Source organism: Sapajus apella, unplaced genomic scaffold, assembly GCF_009761245.1.
Source record: "Sapajus apella isolate SASKATOON/1434 unplaced genomic scaffold, GSC_monkey_1.0 scaffold14, whole genome shotgun sequence".
Taxonomy (NCBI): Eukaryota; Metazoa; Chordata; class Mammalia; order Primates; family Cebidae; genus Sapajus; species Sapajus apella.
The window spans coordinates 18,368,778-18,393,517 of NW_022436954.1; the positions used below are offsets into that span (position 1 = coordinate 18,368,778).

At 53.0% G+C, this 24,740-nt stretch overlaps 1 protein-coding gene across 1 annotated transcript in view; it reads right to left on the minus strand.

The window, feature by feature from the left end:
• Nucleotides 1-24,740, minus strand: part of TSPAN18 (tetraspanin 18) — a 170,592-nt gene that overhangs the window by 18,446 nt on the left and 127,406 nt on the right. Inside the window, exons 4-5 of the mRNA XM_032283716.1 lie at nucleotides 5,046-5,118; nucleotides 1,898-2,278 (exon numbers count right to left, since the gene is read on the minus strand). Coding sequence (XP_032139607.1) covers nucleotides 1,898-2,278; nucleotides 5,046-5,108 — 444 coding nt within the window. The 5' untranslated portion in view covers nucleotides 5,109-5,118. The remainder of the gene's footprint in view (nucleotides 1-1,897; nucleotides 2,279-5,045; nucleotides 5,119-24,740) is intronic.

The window sequence follows — 24,740 nt, forward strand, 5'->3', positions numbered from 1 at the left end:
AAAGAAAGAAAGAAAGAAAGAAAGAAAGAAAGAAGAAAAGAAAAGAAAAGAGAAGAAAAGAAAAGGAGGACAGAGGCAGTGGGAAGGGGGACATAGGGAGAGAGATGGGGGCAGGGAGGGGAGGGGAGGGGGTCTACCATCAGGCCTTGAGGAAGGATCAGCTCTCTCGGGAGGACTGTGGACACATCTCCTGCCCCTGGGTCTCAGTCCTGCCTCCCACAGCATGGGAGGTTTGCAGGCAGCCACTTACTGGAGGAGGCAGGAGAGCCAGAGCCGCCCCAGCCTGCTCCCAGCCAAGAACACCAGCCTGGCTTCCTGTCTTGGCTTCAAAGACGAGCCCATTAACAATGAATGAGCCCCTGGGGGCCGAGGTGAGGAGGGGGAGAGGGAGGCTGGGTGTGTCCTGGGACCCATATTCCAGCTCCTTTTAAAGTCCCCTCCGACTCCCCAGCCAAGACTTGGGTAAGCGCCGTGACAAGCAGTAGAGAACTGTCCACCAGGGGGCGCTCACAGCATTTCTTTGTTTCTCTCCAAATGAGGTCTGCAGTGTTTGGGCTCTTGAAGGACAAATGGGCCCAAGGCTCCCTGTCACTCATTTCGCAGCTGACTTCACTTCCTCTGGATGGGGGCATCTCACTCGGACACGAATGGGGCTGTGCAGCGTGCTCTCGTCTGGGGAGGAGGCATGGTGCCAGGTCTCTCCTCCCAGCACTGCTGGTGCTGGTGTACCTACAGAACCTCGCAAGGCAGCCCTCCAGCCGACCTGCCCAGGTCTCCCTGTCATTCAGCTCCGCCCACAAGGAGCATCGGCAAGTTGACCCAGCCACATGCACACTTCTCTAAACAGGGTTTTAACTTACCCTGTAGCGAGACTGGGCTCAGCCCAGAAGTTCTCCAAGTCCAGGACCTCTTAGAGGAGTGAAGACCCATCCGCCCAGCACAGGAAAGCGGACAGAGGCCCCAAGTGCCACTGCCCAGGGGAATCCAGAAGACTAGAGAACCAGAACGCCCACTGTTTGTCTGGTTTGGCTGTGATCTAGAGCTGAGCTGGTCAGCCCCCTCTAGCAGAAGACACGGCTGCTCAGGGAAGTGGAGGAACTAGGCTGGAGCCGCACCCTTAGAGGATGGAGCAGGGAGTCCACTCCAAACAGGCCCGCCCCCTGCCCAGCTCATCCACACGGCTCGACTGCCCCCCACCCCCCGTGCCTGTTTTGAGAGATGGGACCTTGGCCACTGGCACATGTCCAGCACCCAGTGTACTACATGCCCATATAGGAGCTCAAGGGCTATTTACTTAAAGAATAAGAAATCTTCAGAGGGCGTATCATACCTATTTCAGAATTGGATATCTACAAGGGGAAGGCCTCATCCACTAGCCATTTCAGGGATATTACTGAGGAGTTACATGGTAGAGTTTTTAAAAGCAAGCAAGTGGAAAACCAGCAAGGTCCTTGTCAGCGACCTCAGTTGACCGTGCCTTGGAGGAGCCTGGCTGTTCAGACCTGGACACCAAGGCCCTCTCCACCGGGGCCAGCTCATCTACTGCAGTGATGGGCCTGGTACAAAGCAGGCTCTGCAAGCTGGGGCCACCAAGGCAAACGGAAAAGGCTGGGGACCACCCCACCCCTGGAGGTGGGTTCACGTGGCTCAAACCTCATTCTGAGTTTCCTAGCATGCGGACACAGGCCAAGTGTGCCTTGAGCCAAGGGCCCCGGCTTGACTGGAGGCAGGAAGCAAAGTGAAGTGGGAGAGAGAAAGGGCGGCCCCAGGGAGAAAACAGTCCCACAGGCATGGGGAGAGGCAGCCTGAGGCGCTGCAGGGGCCCTGGCCCAGCGTCTGTTTTATCCCCTCTGCCCCCAACTCCCATGGGACTCCGGGCTAGTCGCTGAACATCTCAGGGCTTCAGGACCACTGACTCCGGAATGAGTAGGGTCAGGTCGTCTCCATGATCCCTTCTGCTTTGACAGCCCCCAGTTTGGGAAGCACTGGTCTGAATGGAAGCCAGCCAGGGCCTGGGAGTCTGCAGCCGATCCCCGACACCCCGCATTGCACCCATGGGTGGGGTGGTGACTGGGGTACTCACAAATAGCAGCAGACACTTGTTCTCACGGACGGCCCCGCAGCAGCCCAGGAAGCCGAGCAGAAAGAGCAGGCCCCCCATGGCCAGGAGGATGTAGGCGCCCGTGAGGAGCAGGGGGTTGGCAGCCACGATCTCCCGGAAGCCGGTGGGGTCCACCATGACCCAGATGCCGATCGCCAGCAGGCAGGCCCCGCCCAGCTGCTCCGGCCAGTGGAGGAGTGGGGAGGAGAAACAGCCAGAAAGGGAGGTTAGGCACTCCTGACCCAGCACTCCCCGAGCCAGCCCCAGGGTCGGAGGCATCAAGCACTAGGTGAGCTGGGCAGGAATTCATCTGCAGTGAGAGCCGGTAGGTCCCAGCTGCGCCTTGAATTGTCATGAATATTTCTAATTGCCATGATCTTAAGTGCAAGACACATCCTCTACATCCAATTTCTGACCCAGGCCCCACCCTGGGCTACTGAAAAAAAACACGCATCATATACAGGTTATTTTATCTTCTCCTGAAATGTCAGACCTGTGGATGAGGAGGCCATCTAACCCAACCCTCTGATTCCACACAGAGGGGGCCAGCAACTTGCTGAAGGTCACATAGCAAGTTCATGGCAGAGTCAGGGCTCCATCCCAGGTCCTTAAACAAAGGATCATGAACATGCCCTGAGTGAGTCCTATGCTGTGTTCGCACCACCCATGCTAGGGGCTGGGAAAACACAGGCCAAGTCATCGTCACTGCATGGGATTCTCAGTGAGGTTCCAACCTGAGAGTGGGCTCCCCACTCTCCAATCAATGGCTCAAAAGCCTTCAGATTTATGTCTCCATCAACATGGGTTCTCCATGCCTTATTTATCTTTGGAAAGAGGCAGTGTAGTCTAGAGAGAGAAAGCTGTGCCATTTATTAGCTGTGTGACCTAAGGCAAGTGGCATAACCTCTCTGAGCCTTTTAGCTTCCTTGTCGTCAAAGACTCAAATACTCACAGGCTAAGGCAGTCCCAGGGAAGAAAGGACAGAAGGCATTTAGCAGATTTCAATAAATATCTGTTCCATTTTTCTTTTCTTTTTACTCAGAGTTTTGCTCTGTCACCCAGGCTGGAGTGCAGTGGTGGGATCATGGCTTACTGCAGCCTTGACCTCCTGGGCTCAAGTCATCCTCCCACTTCAGCCTCCCAAGTAACTGGGACCACAGGCACATGCCACCACGCCTCGATAATTTGTGTATTTTTCTGTAGAGACTGAGTTTTTCCATGTTGCCCAGGCTGGTCTCAAACTTGTGGGCTCAAGTGATCCACCTGCCTTGACCTCCCAAACTGTTGGGATTACAGGTGGGAGCCACGGCACCCCGCCTATTCCATTTTTCTTAGGCACGGGTAAGTATTAGAAGCAGACCTGTTGTGGGAAGAACCAAAGTTTGGCACCGTGGGATTTAGGGCTGTAAAGTATCTGAAATCCCTTTGTGTGGCAGGAGGACCGGAGGCCCCCAGAGGCCTGGGTGAGGGCTGACAGTGGGGCGACAGGAAAACTGCTGGGCTTTGGCTTGGCTGAGCAGGACTGCGTGCTGAAGAGAGCTGATGGCTTTGGGCAAGGAGCATTTGTAGGTGTCCTTAGGGCAGGAGTCCAGTGGCGAGGCCTGAGGGACCCAGCAGGGGAAAGAGCAGGAAAGGCCGAACTGGAGTGGCCAGCGACAGAGTTTCCGTTCCTGCCACCTGCCGTGCCGGGTCTCTCCCTGGTCTCCCAGAATGACTCCCAGGAAAACCTGCACCTCCTTATTGCTGCTGGAGATCTTGGGATTCCACAACTGTACGCTAAACGCTTCATGGATGGCCCAGCTCCATTTCGGGTGGGAAGGGAGGGGCTGGAGGGAGGGTAAGTTTGTGCGGGGTCACCCGGCTTGGCAGGTGGTGGCCTTGGGTCTAGAATTCAAGTCTGCAAGGCTCGAGGCATTTTAGGATTATAAGGCAGGGAAGAGAAGCTAAGGGAGTTGCTGAAATGTGTATTTTTTAAAAAGACACAAAGGTATAGAGATAGAGATAGGCAGAGAGGGAAAGACGGACAAACAGAAATAGACGGTCAGTCCTGGCCAGAAAGAGGACTCCCTCTTTCAAGAGCCTGCCCTGAAGGATGCAAGTAGAGCCTGATTCACCCAGGTCTTAGATGTACCAAGATCAAGGGCTGAGGCCGGACCAGGAAAGCCTGTGGGGGCCCAAGAAGCTGGGGCCATGGCTCCACTCCTGGGAGGGGCCACAAGTCTGAGCAGAGCCTGGGGTGGGCTCAGCAGGCGGGTGGGCCACCTGAGTGTCCGGGCCTCTGTCCCTTCGTATACAGAATCCGCAGGTCAGATGGAAATGGGGCCAAGCTCTGGAGGACGGGCTACATCCTGGTCACTTTGTAAACTAATCTTACTTAATTTTCAAAGAGCCTGTTGAGGTAGGTCATTAAGAGGTGAAGATACTGAGGTTCAGAAAGGTGAACTGTTTCTCAAATCAGAAGCTGCTAAGATGTAGCACCGGGGTTTGAATGCAGGTCTTCCAGGCCCAGAGGAGTTTCTGACTAGATCCGGCGGCTGCATAGACTTGGCCCCTCCAGCTCTGAAGTCCATCTACTGCTCACGGAGACAAGGTTGGGTGGGGCTCCCTCTTGTTGCCCTCCGATCAACCCCATCCCCTCCTTTCCCACTCCCCACGAGGGGTCAGATCCCAAGACAGTGGCTGGGCCAAGGTCCCCTCCACCTTTGTCAGAGGGTCTGACCACCCCACAGCCTGTGTAAAATGTCTCTCCTAAGAAGGTGGGCTCTCCAGAGTGGGGTGGGCACTGCTGGGGGCTCCCTTCCCTGAAAGCCTGGCTGGCAGGTACCTCTCCCTCTAGCGCTGGCCTCTGTGCTCACCCCAGGAGCTCGGCCCAGTGTGACTATCTCAAAGCAGCAGCCAGTTCTGCCCACCCAGCAGAGGTCTGGGAAGACCCAGCAATACTTACAAATATGAAGAAATTGAAAACAAACATCAGATACTTCATGCAGCTCAGACAGTCGCCTTCCATGATGTTCCACCTAAAAACACAAGGCCACCTCAGTCCTCCCGATGGGGGACCCCACCCAAGAAGAACCCCAGCCCTCCCTAGAGGGTGCCCGCAGCCAGCCCCACCCTTGCAAAGGCTGGAAAAAGATGGAGGCCGATCGTGGAGATGAGAGCACTGGAGCTGGCCCATCTGGGTTTCAGCTCTGGTTCCAGCTTTCATTCGCTGTGTGATCTTGGGCAAATTACTCCACCTCTCTGGGTGTTGCTCTCTCCAACTTTAAAGAGAAGATTAAGAAGATTATACTTCACCTAAAAGTATACCCACGGCAGCAAGTCATTGAACATGATTCCATTCAGCCAATGACGATTGAGCACCTGCGGCTTGCCAGGCATGGCCGGGGCTGGACAGAAATGCAAACGTCCCCATCCCCCAGGGGAGGCTGACAGCATCTGCCACCATGAGTCAGATTTCAAGGTACACAAGACATGTTTACATTCCATATTCATTATTTTCACGTTTTCTTCCTAACAGCTCTGGGGAGAGACTCGGGGCAGGGATGAGAGAGCCATGTGACAGGTGGGGAAACTGAGACTATGAATGAAAGCGACATGTCCAGTGTCCCACAGCTAGGAAGGGGCAGGGCCAGAACGCAAGCCAGTCCTGAGCTGCCAGCACTGCAGGTGCTTTGCTGGGGCCGGGGTTGTCCCTCCATGACAGGACTCGGCGCAAAGCGTTCTGGGAGTACGAATTGGGGTGTGGACGGATGTGGGGGAGATGGTGTCTGGTTACTTTCTGCAGCTCCCACTTTCTCCCACAGGACATGGCTGGACTCCATCTTCCTCCACAAGATAAGGTTGCTAAGTCTTATTCAAAGGGTTTCTGGGAGGCTTATTATTATTAATATTAATAATAGTAAAATGTGTAGCAAAACATCACATTAGACCCCATAAACATATAAAATCATTATTCATCAATTTATAACAAAGTTGGGGAAATAGTAATAATCGTAGCCACTGTTTGGGGATCGAGCGCTGTGTCCAGGGCTTTGCACATATTATCTCATTTAATCCTTGCAACCACCAAGGAGGTATGTACTCTGATTACACAAATCCTTCCATCAGCCCAGCCCTCAGAGAGGTTAAGGGATTTGTCCAATGCCACACAGCTTGTAGAAAGCAGTGACAAGGCCCATGGCACATAATGGGTCTCAGCAACTCTGTCCCCTCCCCACCCCAAACCACAATCCAACACTCTCCTCAGCAGCCAGGCTGGCACCCTCATATCATAAGGAACAGACGGAGCAGAGAGTGCCTGGCTCTCACCTGCCCGGCCGCCCCACCCCTCTCCTAATGGGTGATGACAGCACCACCCCAGGCTGCATTTTGGTCTGAGATAGAGTTTTTCTGTAGGTGCATTTGAATCCATGGAGAGAGGAGCACAGACAGAGCCAGCTGGTGGGGAGGGGACCGGGAAAGATTCCTGGTCTCAGGAGTGGCGCCTCGCATCCCTCCTCTCATTGTTTCTGCCAAGGTGCCAGGTGTCTGTCCACCAGCTGACCTTGGCCAGGCAGACATGGCTAAGGCGCCTGGAGCTCGTGAGGAAGGACTGCCAGGCACATTGGCTTTGGATTCAGCACTGGCCCTGGGGCCAGAGGACCGTCCTCCTCCCTAAAGGGATGCCTCCTCCTGCTGTTCCACTGGCCCTTATTGCCAACTTGGAAAAGTGCTGAGCAGGGGAAGAACAGGTGGGGCCACTCAGCATCAAAGCCGGGACGGGAAGACACTCAGAGCCCACCTGGGACATCCTCCTTCTTACCAGGAGGGAGAAACTGAGGCACCAAGTTAGCTGGTGAGGAACGCAAGGCCATCCAAATGGAAAAATCTTAGGGTGAACCTGACTCAGGGGCTCCAGGCTCCAAGCCTTTGTCCTTCCAACAGTGCCCCAAGGGCTTCTCTTCAATTGTGCTGGGGGAAGGAAAAATCAGGGTTTTCCTGTGGTCACCCACCCAAGTCTCCACCCCTACAAATAATACTATTTATTGAGCATTTACTATGTGCTGGCTCTGTCCTAATACTTTACATTTACTAACTCATAACAACCCATGAGATTAGTACTCTTATTATCCTCATTTTCTGGAGGTGGAAACTGGGTCAGATGGAGGTGAGGTGACTTGTCTGAGGTCATAGCTAGTGAGTGGTGAAGCCAAAACTGGAACCCAGGCAGTGTGATGGGGCGTTTTTCTTTACTTCAGTAAGCATGGCCTGAATTCATGACATGCCATCTGCCTTTGGAGGTAGAATCGGATGACACCATCCTCTATCCAGGGGTCTCTGAAACTTCTCCAGCCGCAGCCCTGCTCCTGGCCTTCTCTCCCATCCAGACACGGCCACCGCCTCTGGGCTGAGACTGGCGTCCCTACCTCCCCTTCAGTCAAGTGGTTCCCTGCTGCCAGAAGGATCTTTCCACAAAGTACATGTCGCCACAGCACTTTCTTGCTGAAAACCCGACAGCTACAGGAGACCAAGCTGCCTCCTCCAGACCACAGAACCTCAAGGCTCCCCATGGCCACCTCTTGTTACTCCTGCCCTCACTTTCCAATCACCGCCCTCAAAGCAGAGTCCCCAGAGGTACCTCCCTGAGGCTTGCTTGCTGCCTCTGCTCATGCTGATCCCTTCTCTTTCGATTGCCCTTCCACCTACTTCCAGTCTCACTTAATTCTTATTCATCCTTTAAGACTCGTCACAGGCATCATCTCTTCCAGGAAGCCTTCTCGATTGCCCCCTCCTGTCCCCATCGAGCCAAGCTCAGGGCCTTCCCTAGTATAATATCCCATGGCCTCTGCTGATGTCCACTGCTGCCCCCACCAAAATATATAACATTACGTCACCAACCAGTGTTCCCGGTGAATCCCAGAGGAGCAGAACTGTGGCTGTGCCCTCCTGGGGCACAGTAGGGACTGTCCATGGTTCCACACAGGGAGTGTTCATTCCGCAGGGTGTGCGGGAGGCCTGGTGCTGGGCTAAGGCATGCTTCCGGGCATTCATAGCCTCCTTGCCTTCAACAGCTAGAAAGTGGAGCCACAAGGATTCCAACCCACAGCCACGATCTCTTGTGCTCCCTTTCCTTTCTCTGTCGTGCCCTCTCCTGGGTGAGGACAGCGAGGACAGGGCCCTCTGAATGCCCTGCTTGCTCGCCCTTCTCTCCAGATCTTCCTGAGGCCAGAAAGCTTAGAGCTGCATGGGATGGGAGGCACCAGGAGAACCTATCCCTTCCTTTGCTCCAGGCCCCACCCTCCCAGAGGCCAGCGGGCAGGGCCTGCAGCAGGATAGAGGCACCCTCTACCCTCACAGGTCCTCAGTGGGGATCCATAGGAATGGCCATCCTGTCTGGCCAGTATCTCTTCTGGTTGGCTCATGCCAGTGAATCCTGGTTGTTCAGCATCTTGGCCATCATCCCTGACTGTGGGGCCTTTACCCTTCCTTCATCACCAAGGCCAGGCTCTCTTTCTGCAGAACATCCCCCAGGATACTGTTTCCAGCCTGCCAGCCACATCCCTCCTATCATCCCTGTCTTTCTAGAAGGAGCATCTCACCTGCATCTAACCAGCATGGTCCTAAGCTTGGACTCTGAAGTCAGACACACCTGGGTTTGAATCCCAGCCCATCACCTTTTCTATCTCTGTGTCTTTGGGCAAGTGACTTGGCCTCTTGGAACCTCCGTTTCTTCATCTATAAAATGTCCAGTGTAAAGGGCTCCCCGCTGTCCTGCACAGAGCAGGGTGGACAGCTCCTACCACATCCACACCTAGCTCTGCCTTCATAGGTTACTTATAGGCTTGCTGTTCCCTTAGATCAGAAACCCAGGACAGTGCCTTGCACCCCGGAGCCTTTCCCTTCTGACCCATCTCTCCTTTCAGCTCTTGGCTGACTTCAGCTCCATGCATCTCAGACGCCCTGTGGACCGAACATTTATTGAGCACTGACTCATGGCTAGTCACGTGCCAGCTCCGCAGAACTGACTACTTTTAATCTTTCCAGAAAGTCCATAAAGTGGGACGTACTATGCCCACTTTACAGATGAGGACACTGAGGCTCAGAGAGGTCAAGTAACCTGCCCAGAATCACACAGCGTATATGAACAGACTGGGCTTCACCACTCACCCAACTCCAGATCCTGTGCTCTACCTGATCCAGGAGCAGCTGTTCAAGCAGAGAGTTAGGTACAAGAGGCACTGGCCTAGGAGTCTGGTGCCCTGGCTCCTGCTCTCTAAGTCACTGCTGTGTGACCTTGGGCAAATCACTTTCTCTCTCTGGCCTCAGCGTCTTCATGTGTCAAATGGCAGAGTAGGAATCTGATGGCCTGACTGCTTCTTCTATCAGGCCATGATGGATCAACGGCATTTGGAGGCAGAGCAGCCACAACAGCAAGAGGCTGAGTAGTCCTGTGTGGGGGACCAGGCTCTATCGCCCCTCCCTCTGCCCACCCAGGCAGAGCTTCTCTCCAGGGTAGGATCCAGCTTCAGCCAGCTCTGGCTCTTTAGCAATTAAGGAGTGTAATAAACATGGCAGCTCATAAACGGGCTACCTGTATTTATTGCTTACCACATTCATTGTAGATGACATCTCATAGCCCCAGCTCACGGAGCACTGGGCTCCAGACGAATGCAATCAAAGGAGACGTGTCTCCTGGGAAGGGCCTCCCAGGACCTCAAAGGTGAGTCAGGTAGCAAAATAGATGATGTGAGCCCCAGGGGCTGGCGGAGAATATGGAGGCCGGGTTCCAGTTTCAGAGCAGAGTGGATGAGTAAAAAGAGGGCTTTGGTGCCCAAGACGGGACGGTGTCCTGCCTCTGCCAGGCATAGCTGCTGGGGCAAGTTACCTAACTGCATACAACTGAATTCCTTCTCTGTAAAGTCACGATACACATAATGCCTTCCTCATGATGCATGGAAAATGCAGAGCACAGGGCTTGGCGCATGGTAGCTAATAACAGTAACCACTGGCATACATCGAGTTCTTACTATGTGCCGGGGAACGCACACATTTCATTGAATCCTTGTAAAGCTCTGGGAATAGGTAATGCAATCCTGTTTTTCAGGGGAGGGAACTGAGGCTCGGAGAGGTGGAATCACTTGTCTAAGATCACACAGCACAGAAGTGCCTAAGCCAGAATTTGAACCCAGGTCTGTCTTAATCTGCAGCCACAAATCTTAATCATCATTCTGAATGGATGTGAATTCCCTTGCCCCATTCATCCATCCTCCTCCAAAGTGCAGAGCTGTCTTCACACCACCTATGCCATTTCATCTCCCATTCTCCAGCAGGGACAGCCTCCAGAGCCAGCCTCCACTGCCAGGCTGAAGCCTAGAGACCAGGGGTCCCCTGCACCATCCCCTATAGAGACCTTCTGAATGTGGGGACACACCTCCACAGCCAATTGGTTAGACTAGAATGACAGGCACATGGGTCCTCCAATCTCAGCCTGGCTGTTAGCTCCACCCATCCATGGATGACTTCTAGAAGTTAAGTCATCACGCACAGTTCCCTAATTTACTTCTAAAGAGGGGGGAACCATGGAGAATCTCTCGAGGGTGGGATGGGAAGAAAATTGAGACCACGAGGTTCAAGAGCTTTATTGTTACTCAAAAAAGAGGCATTTAGGAAGCAGACGGAGGATCTGTCTGCTGAGGGACATGATGCCCTTCCTGGGGCCAGTGGTGGGAGGCCCATCAAAGTCTCCCCATTGCCCTGAGCTGAGGGGGCCCTGGGGGAGACTAGCAGTGTGGGTGGAGCCTGTGGGGTCAGGTGGGACCCAGCCTGTCACTTTCTTGCCTCAGGACTGTGGACCTCTCCAGGCCTTTGAGATCATGCCTGCAAAGTGGGGCCAGGAATGCTGACCTCCGCTAGAAATTGTGCTAACTGAGCATGAAGTGATATCATAGAGGTACAGTTCATCACACAGCGCCTGACACACGGAGGCTCCATCCCGGCTCTGGGTTCTGTTCCTCCCTCCAGCCCTGCCACAAGGTAGCTCCTCCCAGCTGCTCTCCTAGACACCAGGCACAACAGCTTCAGCTTCAGGAGAGAGGAGGACTCTGGGTGAAGGATTCTGAAGCAGGGGGAGCAACTGCGTTCAGTGGTTCTCAAACTGGATCCTCTGAGACTAACCACATCCTAAAGTTATTTTCAATATTTCAAATAACACCTCAGACATCAACCCCTCACCATGGGCTGGCTCAAGGGGCAAGTGTCTTGGGTTTTGGAGCCATTAAACCACCCCCAGGTGGGGGGATCTTGTTTCTCGGGTTGTTCAGAATCTCTGGCCACCAGTTCTGTATGACTTTGCAGAACAAAAATGAACATGCTATTTGGTGCATAAAATTATTTACATCCTGAGGCCCAGAGGGATGAAATGCAGGAGTCATATCAGAGGCAAGCCTGGCTGAGTGGGAATTCCACTCTCCACGTGCGCCTGGAAAGCACACTGGAGAGCAGTTTAGGTACTGTGATCCCGCTGTCCTTCCACGTGGCGTCTGCCTCAGGATCTGCTATGTGGATCCTGTGGTCTGAAGGCTCATGTGGCTGTCACAGCAACCGTCATCTGGCCACAGGAAGGTCCTGTGCTTACAGATAGGTGTCTTATACAACATGACCCTCAGATGCAGCCAATTGTTTCATGTATAACAAATCCAGGTGTTTAAGGCTGCTATGGTTTGATTGCTTGTCCCCTCTGAAAGTCATGTTGAAACTTAATACTCAATGTAATAGGATGAAGAGGTGGGACCTTTAAGAGGTGATTAGGGCCAGGCATGGTGGCTCACGCCTGCAATCCCAGCACTTTGGGAAGCCAAGGCAGGTGGATCATAAGGCCAGATGATCGAGACCATCCTGGCCAACATAGTGAGCCCCATATCCACTAAAAATACAAAAATTAGCCAGGCATGGTGGCACATGCCTGTAGTCCCAGCTACTCAGGAGGTTGAGGCAGGAGAATCACCTGAACCCAGGAGGTGGAGGCTGCAGTGAGCCAAGACAGCACCACTGAACTCCAGCCTGGGTGATGGAGTGAGATTCTGTCTCATAAAAAAAAAAAAAAAAGTTGATTGGATTGCAAGGGCTCTGCTCTGATGACTAGATCAATCCACTCATGGATTAATGGATTATCCTGGGAGTGGGTTGGTTATCCTGAGAGTGGGTCTATAATAAAAGTCACTTTGGCATGCTCAGCCCCCTTGCCATGTAATGCCCTGCACTGCCTTGGAACTCTGCAAAGAATCTGCCCCCCTACCACCCACCAGCAAGATGGCCTTCATCAGATGCAGCTGCTTGACCTTGGACTTCCCAGTCTCCAGAATTGTAAGAAATAAATGACTTTTCTTTATAAATTATCCAGTCTCGGGTGTTCAGTTATAGCAACAGAAAACACACTAAGACAAAGGGCTTTAAGGGAACTTCAGATAAACTTCTGACACTACTGTTGGTGTAAGTGCTGACTTCGATCCAGCTCTTGTGTAACTTACATCACCAACAGATCAATACAAGAAGTTCTTCATTGTCAAAGGTTGGGAAGCATGATCTGGCCCAATACACTCATTCTGGAAATGAGAAAACTGAGGCTGACAGAGGGAAAAGGAGGTTGGCCAAATTACAAAACCAATTAAAGAGTCATGGATATGAGCTTGGAAGCCCAGCCCAGTGCCTTGTGGATACACCACATATTCTATGTGCTACTTATTTATTTTGGGAGTATGTCTCTGCCTTTATTAGAATGCATGTTTCATAAAGGCATGGACTTCTTTCGTTCACTGGCTTATTTCTAATGTCTAGAGCAGTGCCTGGCACATAGTGGGTCCTCAATTAATATATCTGGATGAATAAATGAATGAATGTATAGCGGGAAAACAGGAAAAAGAAATGGTAGAGTCAGCAAATCAGAGAAATACACAGAGCCAAGTCTGAGAGAGAGGGAAAGACTGAAGGAAACAGACAGACTGGAAAGGATCAGAGTGGAGAAGGGACAGTGTCAGGTGACGGGGCAGAGGTGCACTGAGAAAGGAGAGGCAGTTGCCAATGTGTCACCTAGGTAGTTCTTCGGGCATCAGCCAGACAGAATCTCCCGTGAGCAGGGCTCGTGTATATTTCTTTTATCAGCCCAGCTTGTCCAATAAGAGAAGATGTTTAATTACTACAGGAAGTCAGTAAGGTGCAGCCCCACGAAAGGAGCTGCTTACGAAAACCCGCCCACCAGATACCACACTCGGGGAAAGTGTCCTGCTAATCTGGGCCCCTTAGAACTCATGCAAAGCTCTCGGCAGCTGGGGCCACTCCAGCAGGGGAGGTCTGCACCGAGTGTCCACCTTCTACCCAGATGGCAGCCCCTGGGTGCCCTTGCAGGAGCTGCCTGGGAAGCCACATCTTTAAGGGTCTTGCAGATTCTGGCATGGGCTTCACGTATGCTGACATGGCTGCATGAGGCTGATGGCCTGGGAGGAGACAATGGGTGTGAGTGGTCCACGTCCCTTGATGCCACCCAGGCATCCACCACAATGCCTCAGCAGAGAGAATGCCAGCAGGCCCGGTTCTTCAACTTCCTCCCCCAAAACCCAGACTCCCAGCACAGAGAGATTTGATGCTGGAAAGTGTTTCTTGGCTTTGCATAAGGATTTGCCAGAAGGTTCCTTCAGAGGGCCAGCTCCCAACAGTAGAAATGAGGGTTCAGTTTCAGAAATCACACAGGCCCAGATGGAGACTCCTGTTCTATCACTCCTTCGGGGAATTCCACAGCCAGCTCCTGCTCACACCCCAGGTTAGAGGACAGTCCCAGGAAGTACTGGGACCTGGGGAAGCCTGGGTTGTGGGGTATCTCTAGGGAAGGAAGGGGGAGATATCCATGTCTATTCAGAATCCCTCCTGTTCAAGTACAAGGCCGCCTGGGGTCAGTGAAGGGGTGGTGGGTGAAAGACTCCTCCCCATTTACCCATTCCTCCCTTCCTCTCTCAATCCATCCACTCACCCATCTACTTGTACTCAGTAGATGTACATTGAGTTGCTACTATGTGCCGGGGCGGTGCCAGGGAGTGCGAGGTAAAAATGATCACGGGTACACAGGTGAGTGGTGGTAGCTTGGAGGAGACAAGCAGGCAGATAACAGCAGGGCTGGGGATCCCACAGTGGGGAGGACTCACTCCGCCTCCAGCATAACTCCAGGTGGGGTGGGGGAGGGGGTAGTGGGGAAGGGGATGGAGAAGGTTAGTCTTGCAGGAGTGCAGAGGTAGAAATGGGAGGATTGAAAGGCAGGGGAAGGGGCCTCCCTCCTGAGACGTGACCACAGCCCCGGGAGCTGACACCCCTATTTGGCCTAAACATACATATGTGACAGGCCCTTCAACTGCCTGCCCATCGGTGTGCACCAGCTTCAGGCACGCCATGAACTTGGGGTACAGTGCTGACATGCATGAGCTCATGAAATGCTCAGAACAATCCCATGAAGTAGGTATCACACCATCATCCCCACAGTACAATGGGGAAACTGAGTCCAATAGAAAAGAGAGAGAACTGACTTGTCCAACGTCACACTGTTGGTAAGTGACATGGCTGGAATCCAAACTCAGGGGTCAGAGTCAAAAGTGACCCTGACAGAAAGTGCCTTCTCTTTCTGTGTGATCACAATGAATCCTCACAGCAGCCCGTGAGGCAGGCTATTGCCCCATTTTATAGATGGAAACTGAGGCTTGGAGATGTCAGTGACAAGGCCGAGCAGCCTCGGGAGATTTCAAGCTGTTGCCGGCTTGGCAGTTCAGGGCCTGTGCCCCATGGCCAGCCCCAGGGCTCAGGGAAGCAAGGACGGAGTGATGGTTTTTTCCTGCTTCTCTTCTTTTCCTGCTCCATCCCAGCCCTGGTCCCCTACATCACTGTTCCCTGCCCAGCCTCTCAGGCTGCTGCCGTAAGTGTGACAGCTCATCTCCCTCTGGACACTGAGGCTGTGACGAGAAGCGTGGGTGACACAGGCCAATTCAGAGACAAGGAGGAGGTACCGAACTCTGGGGGAATGTCTGGCAGTTGCCTGCCTCCACCCCACCTGGGAGCTCCAGCCCCTTTGAATGCTGTCCCCTGTCCTGAAAATGGGCTCACCCCTCATGGAGTCCTAACTTCCCTGAACTAACCCCCTTTCCCCTGTTCTCTTTGTCCTCCATGAGCCCCCACCTCATTGACTGGCTCATTTGCCCTGGAAGAGGACAGCCCAGTGACACCAGCCACGCTCACCCCATCACTGACGCTTCTGCAGTGGCTGGGTTGGCGCCTGCCGTGGCCAGCTCCCCTGGGTAAATCACACCCTCTCCAAGGTGCTGGGCTGTCCTTGGAAAACTGTGATGATGAATTTGGAAGCCAAAGGTGGTGGTAAGAATTCATAGTACCATGGGGGCTATTACCATGTAATAGCTATTACATGGGGGCTATTTCCAGCAGCATCGCATACTGGAAACAAGTGGATCCCCAGCCCACATCCACCAGTTATGAATAGAGCAGGGCGTGGAGGACAGCCATGGACACGTGGCTTGGGTAGCATGAATACAAACATCTTTCCCCTAAACAAAGTCAAATTCTAATGAATTGCCACAATTTTGTGATAACTGAACCTAATAACGACTGGGATTGACCATGTACCAGACTCCGCTGTACCTTTCTCATACCTTACCTTATTTAATCCTTACTGAGGACGTGGGTACTGTTATCATCCCATTTTATAGATAAGGAAGCTAAAGCCTGGGCAGGGTAACTAACTCCCCTGAGCTCATTTACCTGGTTAGCAAAACCAGTCTCCATAGTCTCCAGCCCAGCGCTGCCCTGAACCAGGCAGCCAGGCACAGAGGCCCAGGAAGTTGGCTAGACTCCTTCCCTGGGCCAGCTGGAGGCCCTTGGGGATGGCCCAGGCCCGATATCCCTTGACAGATGGGAGCCCCGAGGCCCAGAAAGGCACAGAGATGGGATGGAGGTCACGTAGGGCCTCGGGGCTTTCCTGGGCCGACCCCTGCCCGGGCCAGACAGCTTTATTAATCTCACCCCTCCTGTCACCCAGATGGCGGCTAAGCCCCATCTGCACAGCGTGGGGGCCCAGGAGGGGCTCTCTGATTAAGAAGAACAGCTCAGTTCATAAATCACTCCTTCTACTTTTACTCCCCCCAGCCCCCAGGCATGCTTTCTGGAGAGAAGGAAAGGAAGCAGTGGACAAGAGAGATGGAAGCAAACACAAAGTCTGGGCTGGTGCAGAGCTGAGAAAGGGCTTGCATGTGCCCCAGCCAGGCGAGGGTGCTGTGGTCAAGGGCAGAGCCTCAGTGGACCCTGTGTTCTCCTGCAACCACTGGGTTCCCACCAGCGGAGGATCTGCCTGTGCCAGCCCAAAGCCTGGGCCAGACGCCTCACCTCCGGAGCCTCGCCTCCGCATCTGGGAGGTGGGGAGCCTCAGAGCTAACTTCTAGGATCCCTTCCAGAAGCATGCAAGGAGATGATGAGGGTGAAAGCACTTGACAGGCTGCACACCCTGTTCCCTCCTTCCTGCGCCCCGGACACCAACAGTGCCAGCCCTATACTTGCCCAAGGCATAGGGCCAGGGGCTGCCCTTCCTCAAGGACTCACTCAAGTCTAGTGAGACTCAATCACCATAGCCCCTACTCGGAGAGAGGTGTTAATGGCCACGTTAACCACGTGTCCTGGGCTTGCCAGGCAAGATACAGAAACGAAACCCTGACTGCCAGGGTGAGGCTGAGGTAGGGGAAAGCCTAGATCAGAGAGGCCATGTGGGGAGGACCAGGACAGGGTCAACAGTTGCTGAGGCCTGATGATCACGTAAGGCAATGCATTATAGGCATTCACTTAAAATGATCTCACTTGATCCTCCAAAAAGCTCTACAAAGTAGATGATATTATCATCATTCCCTTTTAGTGATGAGAAAACTAAAGCTCCACGGGGCTAGAAAGGTCCCGGAACTGGGAAGAGATGGAGCTTGGATTTGTAGCCAGCCTTTGCTGGACTGCAAACCACATCCTTTCCTTGGTCAGGACGCCGGTCTGAGGCCTGGAAGGGTAACAGTGATTCTTGCCATCAGGTTCAAGGCTGATGGGGAGGACTTATTTGCTCACTGGCTGTGCCTGCTGGGCCTCATCCCAAGACAGACGGTCTCATAAACAAGCAATTGGCCTGAGATCCTGGCGTGCCTGGTGCTGGCACCAACACGGGGACATGGTCGCAGCTGAGCAGCGTGATAAAATCTAATTAGGCTCCTGAGGGGTGGTGCCTTGAGGGTTAACCAGGAGCACAGCCTGCTGTGGATGCAATTGAATCCTAAATGACAGCCTCCCCTGCACCCCAGGCTCACGGAGCTGTGAATGTCAAGGCACAGAGCAGCTGCAGGGTCTGGGAAGAACGCCTCTCTAGTCCGTGAGCTGAGCCATGCTGGGCACCCTGTCCCTGCCACCAGCCCCTTTCCTCTGTCCCATGCAGAACTCCCACAGAGCCATCAGGGAACCATCAAAGAAGGAGGCATCTTAGTGAGGGCTGTCTGCAACTCCTCTTTCACACTGTGGACGCTGAGGCCCAGAGAGGGACGGGCTCTTGCCGAGTCACACAGCACGGCTGAAACCAGGACCTCCTGACATGAAGCCCGCTGCTCTTCCCAGCAATCAAAGCAGCCTCCTAGGACCTACACCTGTATTTAGGTAACTCCTGAAAGTGCTTTATACACATTATGTCATCAGAACCCCCCAACTACTCTTCGAGGTAAGCAGTCCTGTTTTACAGAGGAGGAGACTGAGGCTCACTGGCCTGAAGTCACACAACAGGTTGGAGGACTGGGAAAAACCTGTTTTCCCTGGACCAGGGAAAAAATTAAGTTCCTGGCTCTTCTGCACTGGCTGTCTTCCAGGGGACTTTCAGCCCCAATTCCCGGGCGACCCTCACACAATCCATGCCTCCCATCCACCGTAGACTGGGCTGGACTTAAGCCACAGAAGGTGCTGTTCCCAGACATAGGCTGGGGGTCCCTCTGCCTGTCTTAGACACTAGACATTGTGCTGAGAGCACCCATTTGCAAAGGCCTCTGCAGCGAAAGCTCCTCACCCTCTTGCAGGGACTGTTACTTTGCCACTTTGTCCGAAGGCAAGGCAGCCTGGGAAACCCACGCCATTTGAACTTGGGGGCAGCACAGAAGCGTGGGGGTCACTCTGTTTGTCAGGAAGAGTGTCTGGCCTGAGGACACTGGCGTCTACCTCCAGCAGCCAAGTGCAGTTGAAGCAGGCCAAGCAACCAAGTTCGGGGGCCTGGGAGGGATGGAGTGGTCAGAGTGAAGCCAGCCTCTCTGCTCAGTGTGCCCACCCACATCCTGCCCTTTGGGCCCAGCTGAGCCCTCCAGTAAAGGTGCCTGGCAGCCTAGCTGGCAATCTGGGGAAAGGCAGGTGCCAGGAGGAGACGAGCAAACATCCCAGGCAAACAGGACTCTGGGAGCCCCGGAGGGCAGGTGTGGCAGGGAAGCCCCAGTTCTGGGAGATGGTGTAAGCACCAGGGGACGGGAAGGAAGGCTGACTCAGCCTGCTCGGGGGAGTGTGGACAGCCCTGCAGCCTCCCACGGCCTTGGGGAAGGGGCTGCAGGCACAAGGCGGCAGGTGGCCTGGCTGCTTCCACGGGGTTCAGAGAGTGTCCACTCAGTAGCCCCCTGGGTAGCCAAAGAGCAAGCTTCCTCCAACCAGCCATGATTCTTGTGGCAATTCACACCATAACGATCTTCATCCATTCGCTCCTATGTTCATGCTTTTGTTCATTTCCCATTAGTGGGCATCCTTGACTTTTGCAGGAACTCCAGTGGCCAGAAAGAATGGAAGGACTGGTCCGCAGACCTGAGGTCTGGGGGATCAGCCAGCAGCAGCCTCTGAAGCTTCTCTGATGATGGCCCCTCTCTGGCTGCTCCAAAGTGCCCTGTGCCCTAGTCCCTCAGGAACCCTTGACATGCATTCCTGGGCTCACAGCCGCAGCAGTTTCACCAATCCTCACCGTGTCCCCTGCCCAGCCTTGCACAAGCCAGAGCTTCTGGCAACACCTGCTCCGGCTTCACCTGGACTGAGTCTTATTCTCATCCTCCAGGCTGCCTCCCTGAAGGTTTTGGGAAACTTCATGCTACCCAGAGCCTGGGTTTCGACAGCTCTTTCTGCATACCTGGCCTTGGACTAAAGGCATACGGGTCCTTACAGGAATCTAGAGGGTGTGTCCACTCCCCACTGACCTGTGATTGAACTGGGCTCAGGGACGCTGTGCTCCCGACCTCAGGTCATTCAGCCAGGCTGCAGAAGCCATCTGGCCTGACTCCAGAACCCAGCACCTAGCCCCTTAGCAAGGATCTCTCACCTACCCCACCCTTCGGGAGTCTAATGAGGCCTCTGGACCCCACTTAAATATAATATATAAGATTAAAAAGGAAACCAATTATTTTGAAATATAGCTATCAAAAATATTGGGGGGGTGGGTGACAGGGTTTTGCTCTGTTGCCCAGATCGGAATGCAGTGGCATAATCACGGCTCACAGCAGTCTCCAGCTTCTGAGTTCAAGGAATCATCCCACCCCAGCCTCTTGAGTAACTGGGACTCCAGATGCATGCCACCATGCCCAGCTAATTTTTTTCTCTTTTTGTAGAGACAGGGCCTCCCTATGACATCCAGACAGATCTCGAACTCTTGGGTTCAAGCAGTCGGCCCGCTTTGACCTCCCAACGTGCTGGGATTACAAGTGTGAGCCACTGTGCACAACCAAAATCCTTTTTAAAAAGCAAATTTGGAATAGAATAATACACGTACTTGTTTAATGAACATGCAAAATTCAAGATCTAGTGATGGATCTAATAACTATCATTTTAAGAAATTCCCAGCAATTTTTAGGTAATTTGAAAATATGCACTTAGATCTATTGATGACAAAGTCACAGGTTCTGCTAACAGCACTGTGGATTATGGCCTATGCTCATAATGGAAGAAAACACTCATTTTCAGTGAAATGTTAAAGTGAAGATATAATATGTTTCTCAAAGTTCACCAATCCCTTGAGTTCTATGGAATTAATCCATGGACCCCAGAATGAGAACATCGTTTAGCCTTGAAGGTAACGCCTCATACCCTCTATGTCTTAGCAGTCCAGTCTACCACTCAACAATTCCCATCCTTCCCCAAATCATCCTTCCCCTCAGCCCCCACTCTCAGCAGAGGAACACAAAGTTTGCAGCACGAGCAAACGGGACCACGGGAGCAGGAAAGAGGGTAGGGATCAAAACCCTAAACTCCATGGAAAGTGCCCGTGGGCAGGACTGTGGCCATCTTCCTGCCTAGCGCAGGCCCAGCCATTCTCGGTCATGGGTAGAACAGAGAGCCAGTCAGGATCTGAAAAGCCTCTGGGAGCTTGCTAACCCTCAGCCCTTGATCTAGCCCTAAGATTTGGATTCTATGGCTCAACGAAGGGTCCCCGAGACTTTCCTTTAGTCATATCCTTGGGAGGTCTAACAAAGTTAGCTTCAGAGACCTCAAGATGAGGAGGCCCCTGAGGTTTATTTCCGGACCAGGGCTCCAAGCAAGCTGAAAATTATGGTCTCCAAATCTAGGGGGACATCCAAGTCATCAGCCAATGGCCCATCTGCCAGTCAAACCCACACGGACCCCTTCCAGGCCATTCCCAGAGGGGGCCTCTGCGCCCTCCTCTTGAGGCAGCCCAAACTGGATGGTTGATGCCACCAGAGGTGGCAGCGGCCTTTTCTGCTTTCTCCAGAGGTTTGTGGTGGGGAATTAAATGTAGGGAAAGAGGTGCTGTGAGCCCTGCTGGGCCCTCTGGCTGGGGTATGTCTGGGACTTTGGGATGTCCACCTCAGCCCTGAAATCACCTTCAAGAAGCAGGGTTTACACGGGGGCCAGGAGGACCTTGCAGGACTGGCCTCATCCTCTTGGGCCCACTCCTTAAGGGTGTACCCTCAGGGCCAAGGGTGGGAGAAACACCATCTGTATTATGCTATGAATAGGTTTAATTGACTCACAGTTCTGCATGGCTGGAGAGTCCTCAGGCATCTTACAATCATGGCAAAGGGCACCTCTTCACAGGGAGGCAGGAGAGAGAGGTGCATTCAAGTGCAGGAAAAACTACCATTTATAAAACCATCGGATCCATGAGAATTCACTGGCTATCATGAGAGCACCACGGTGGAAACTGCCCCCATCATCCAATTACTTCCCTCCGTGGACACGTGTGGGTTACAATTCAAGGTGAGATTTTGGTGGCGACACAGCCAAACCATATCGCTGTCCTTGTGGTTTTCTGGTGCATCCGTCCCACCTGGGCCTCAGAGCTGCCTTGGAATTCACATCCTGGACAGGGAGCTGAGTCAGAAAGTAACTTAGAGGTTACGCACATTCTGCAGCTCAGGAGACTGTCCAGAGGGAAAGAGACTGGCCCAGAAGCTCAGAGCAAAGTCAGAGCGGGAGGGTGTAGCGCAGGCTCCCAGCCTGGGAACTCCTGGCAATACTCTGGGCAGCCTACAAATGCAGCCCCAGCAAAGCCCAGCCCCAGGGAAAGGTGACTCTGGACTAATTGCTATCGAATCTTCTCTACCAGATTATAAATCCGTTGGCAATCGGGGCTGTTTCTCCCACTTCCTCTGAGTCCCTTTAGAGAATATAGGGGGTATGAGGTGGTGCCCCCCCAATAGAGATTCAGTAATTATAATAATATTATCAGTGTAATAACTACCCCTGCTTCATGTGTGCCAGGAACCATACTAAGCACTTTCCGATATCACCTGAAAGTGAGTGAATTATTCCTGAGTTACCCAGGGGTAAACTGAGGCTCAGAGAAGGTGAGCAAGCTTCCCAGGTGGTCCAGCGGTGAGGGGAAGAACAGGGGCTCAGATGCCAGAGGGCATGTAGCTTCTAAGGGTCAGGGCACCTGCTGGCTGATGGGCACTCATAAGGAAGAAGCAAGTGGTGAAGCAAGTGGCAGCCCTGAGTTCTGGGTTTGAGTCAAGACCCTGAAAACTCGGGCAAAGCCTGCCCTCTCTCCGACTCTCAGTTTCTGCTGCTTCTCACAGTCAAGCCTCAGAGGGCGGCAGAAGCCCCCTCACCTCCTCCCCATTAGCTCTCCCTTCCCACATGGTATCCCCCCCCAGCGCCTGGAGAGCTCCAAAAAAGACCCTTTGAAAGACAATAATCCATCCCACAATATGCAGAGCTGTTGCTGGGACAACCTGGCCCAACACACTGCCCAGATTTAAATATTTAATGGCTTCATGGGTATTAAGGGGGCCTGGGAACTGGGAAGGAAATGGCACAGTTCTGAGCCAGGGGTGAGGGATGGGGGAGCCTGGGGTACTCCAGCCAGTGCAGCCCCCACTCCTACCCCTACCCCAGCAGAAAAGGGTTCAGGGTCAGACAGGATAAATCAGGTGGCGTTTGGAACCCCAGGGAGTGGGTGAGACACTGAATTCCACACTGGGGCTGTGGCAAGGGTCAGGAGAGGGGAAAGGGGGGTCCCAGGGGGAGTTTCCTTTTTGTGGGTGAACAAAGGAAACTTACTTTTACCTCCTAAACACCTGCTGTGCAGTGGACACTGTGCTAAGTTCTTACGTTATCTCCTTTGAACCCCACTATAGTCTATAAGGCAGGCATATTACTATTCCCAGTTGACAGCTGAGGACGCTGGGGTCAGGGAGACGAAGTGACTCCCCCCAGGCTACACGGCTGCCGAGCAGCTCCAAAGCCAGTGCTCTCTAGTACAGCCAGTATGCACGAAGCACTTTCCACGGGCCGGGCACTGTGTTAAGGACGTTGCATGTTCTAATTCACTTGGCCCTTGCAATGTCCCTGTGCAGAAGGCATTGCCGCCCCCGTTTTACAGATGTGGAAATTGAGGCCCCGAGAGGGGAAGTAGGAGTTGAGATCATAGGTTGGGGCACGGGGAAGGGGCCCTGGATTCAGGCCTCCGCAGTTGATTCTAGAGCTGAGGCTCTTCATCTAGCTCTTACCTGAAATTTAGAAAATTGGATAATAAAAAATAAATAAAAATCAAATCTAAAACCCTTTTTCACTCTGGTACTTTGTCCAAGTCCTCCCAAGCTGGTTAGGATGGCAAAAGGAAATTCTCCAATGACTTCATAATGAAGATGAGTCAGCTGGAGTTCTGGCTCCCACATCTTGCTCCATACACAGAGACACGTGCAAACAAACCCACACAGACAATACAGACCCTTGGCACACAGGCAGGCTGTGAATGCAAATCACACATACACACACACACTTTTGTGCACACACTGATATGGCCACTGATCACTTTCCCACGTGAATGAACTAACTATAGTCTCATGACAAAGCCATTCCGTCATTTGGCGAATGCCTCTGTGAGCATCAAGACTGTTTCTCAACAGCCAAACTGACCTTATTCTTAAAGATCTTTAGGAAGGAGGGCAAGCCTCACAATCTTATTCCCATGTCTCCTCCTTAAGCAGGGAAGTTCTTCCTGGCATTTAACCAGATTCCTTCCTCCTTTACATGAATCACAAAACAGCTCTTTGCATCGATGCTCTGCTCCACAGCCCCCAAAGCCCTCGTGTTTACGTCCTTGCTTGATCCCCGCAGCCTTCCAGCAAAGACAGCACAGCAGAGACGATTCTATTTCACCAGGAGTGGGGCCCAGGGAAGTTAAGCAGCTTGCCTGAGATGACACAGCCACGTTGGAGCTGTGCTTGCTTGAGATGAACTAAGTGCTGTGCGTTTGATTTTACTGCTGATTTCACAGCTCCTTCAACTATCCCAGGCTGCTGTCCACGTCCCATCAATTTCACTTTGTCTGCTCCTCTCTGCAATAAGCTTTCTCAGCTTTCAGCCTGTGTGCAGTTAAAGAGACTTTGCTGGTCTTGTCTCACATCTCCTCCTGCTTGAATAATGCTCATGTGCAGCATGAAGGAGAGGCCTCTCAGAACTTTAGGGCCTGAAGCTCCCAGAAGCTTCCAGATCCAGAGGCAACAGGTGTCTTCCAATCCCAGGGAGGGTGAGTTTCCTGAGCCTCGAAGGCAGACAGATAGTGGAGGCCTCCCTTCCTTCTCACAGCATCCTCCAGCTCCAAGGCAGGCTTCCCCCAACCCCCAGGGCCCAGGAACTGTCATCAGAGCAGAAATGAAGCCCAGCCCCGGGCCTCTCCCCACAGGCATGCTGCCCCATTGACATTTGCTCTATAATAAATACTGGAGACAGAGGGTCTTCTCAGGGCAACTACAATTGATTCTAGTCACCTGGCTCGAATTAGGGGAGGCCGCAACCCCTTCCCATAAGAGGAATGACTGCAGGTACTCGGAGCTCAAATTATGGAGGGTGAACAACCGGAAGACAGAGAGACCGTGACAGAAGCACCCTGCGTGGCTGAGAAAAGCCTGTGAGGACATGAATCAAAGAGAGAACCTGGGGCTTGGGCCTTATAGATGGATAGGAGGGAGAGTCTTGTTTTCTTTCCTCCCCATAAAAAACAACCCAGCTGCTTCTTGGAGTCATAAAGAAAGATGTACGTCAGGGGAGGGGGGAGGGGGAGGGCTGGGCTTGGAAAGAGACAGGCCTGGGGCTGCAACAAAGGAAAGCTGAGGCATGCCTC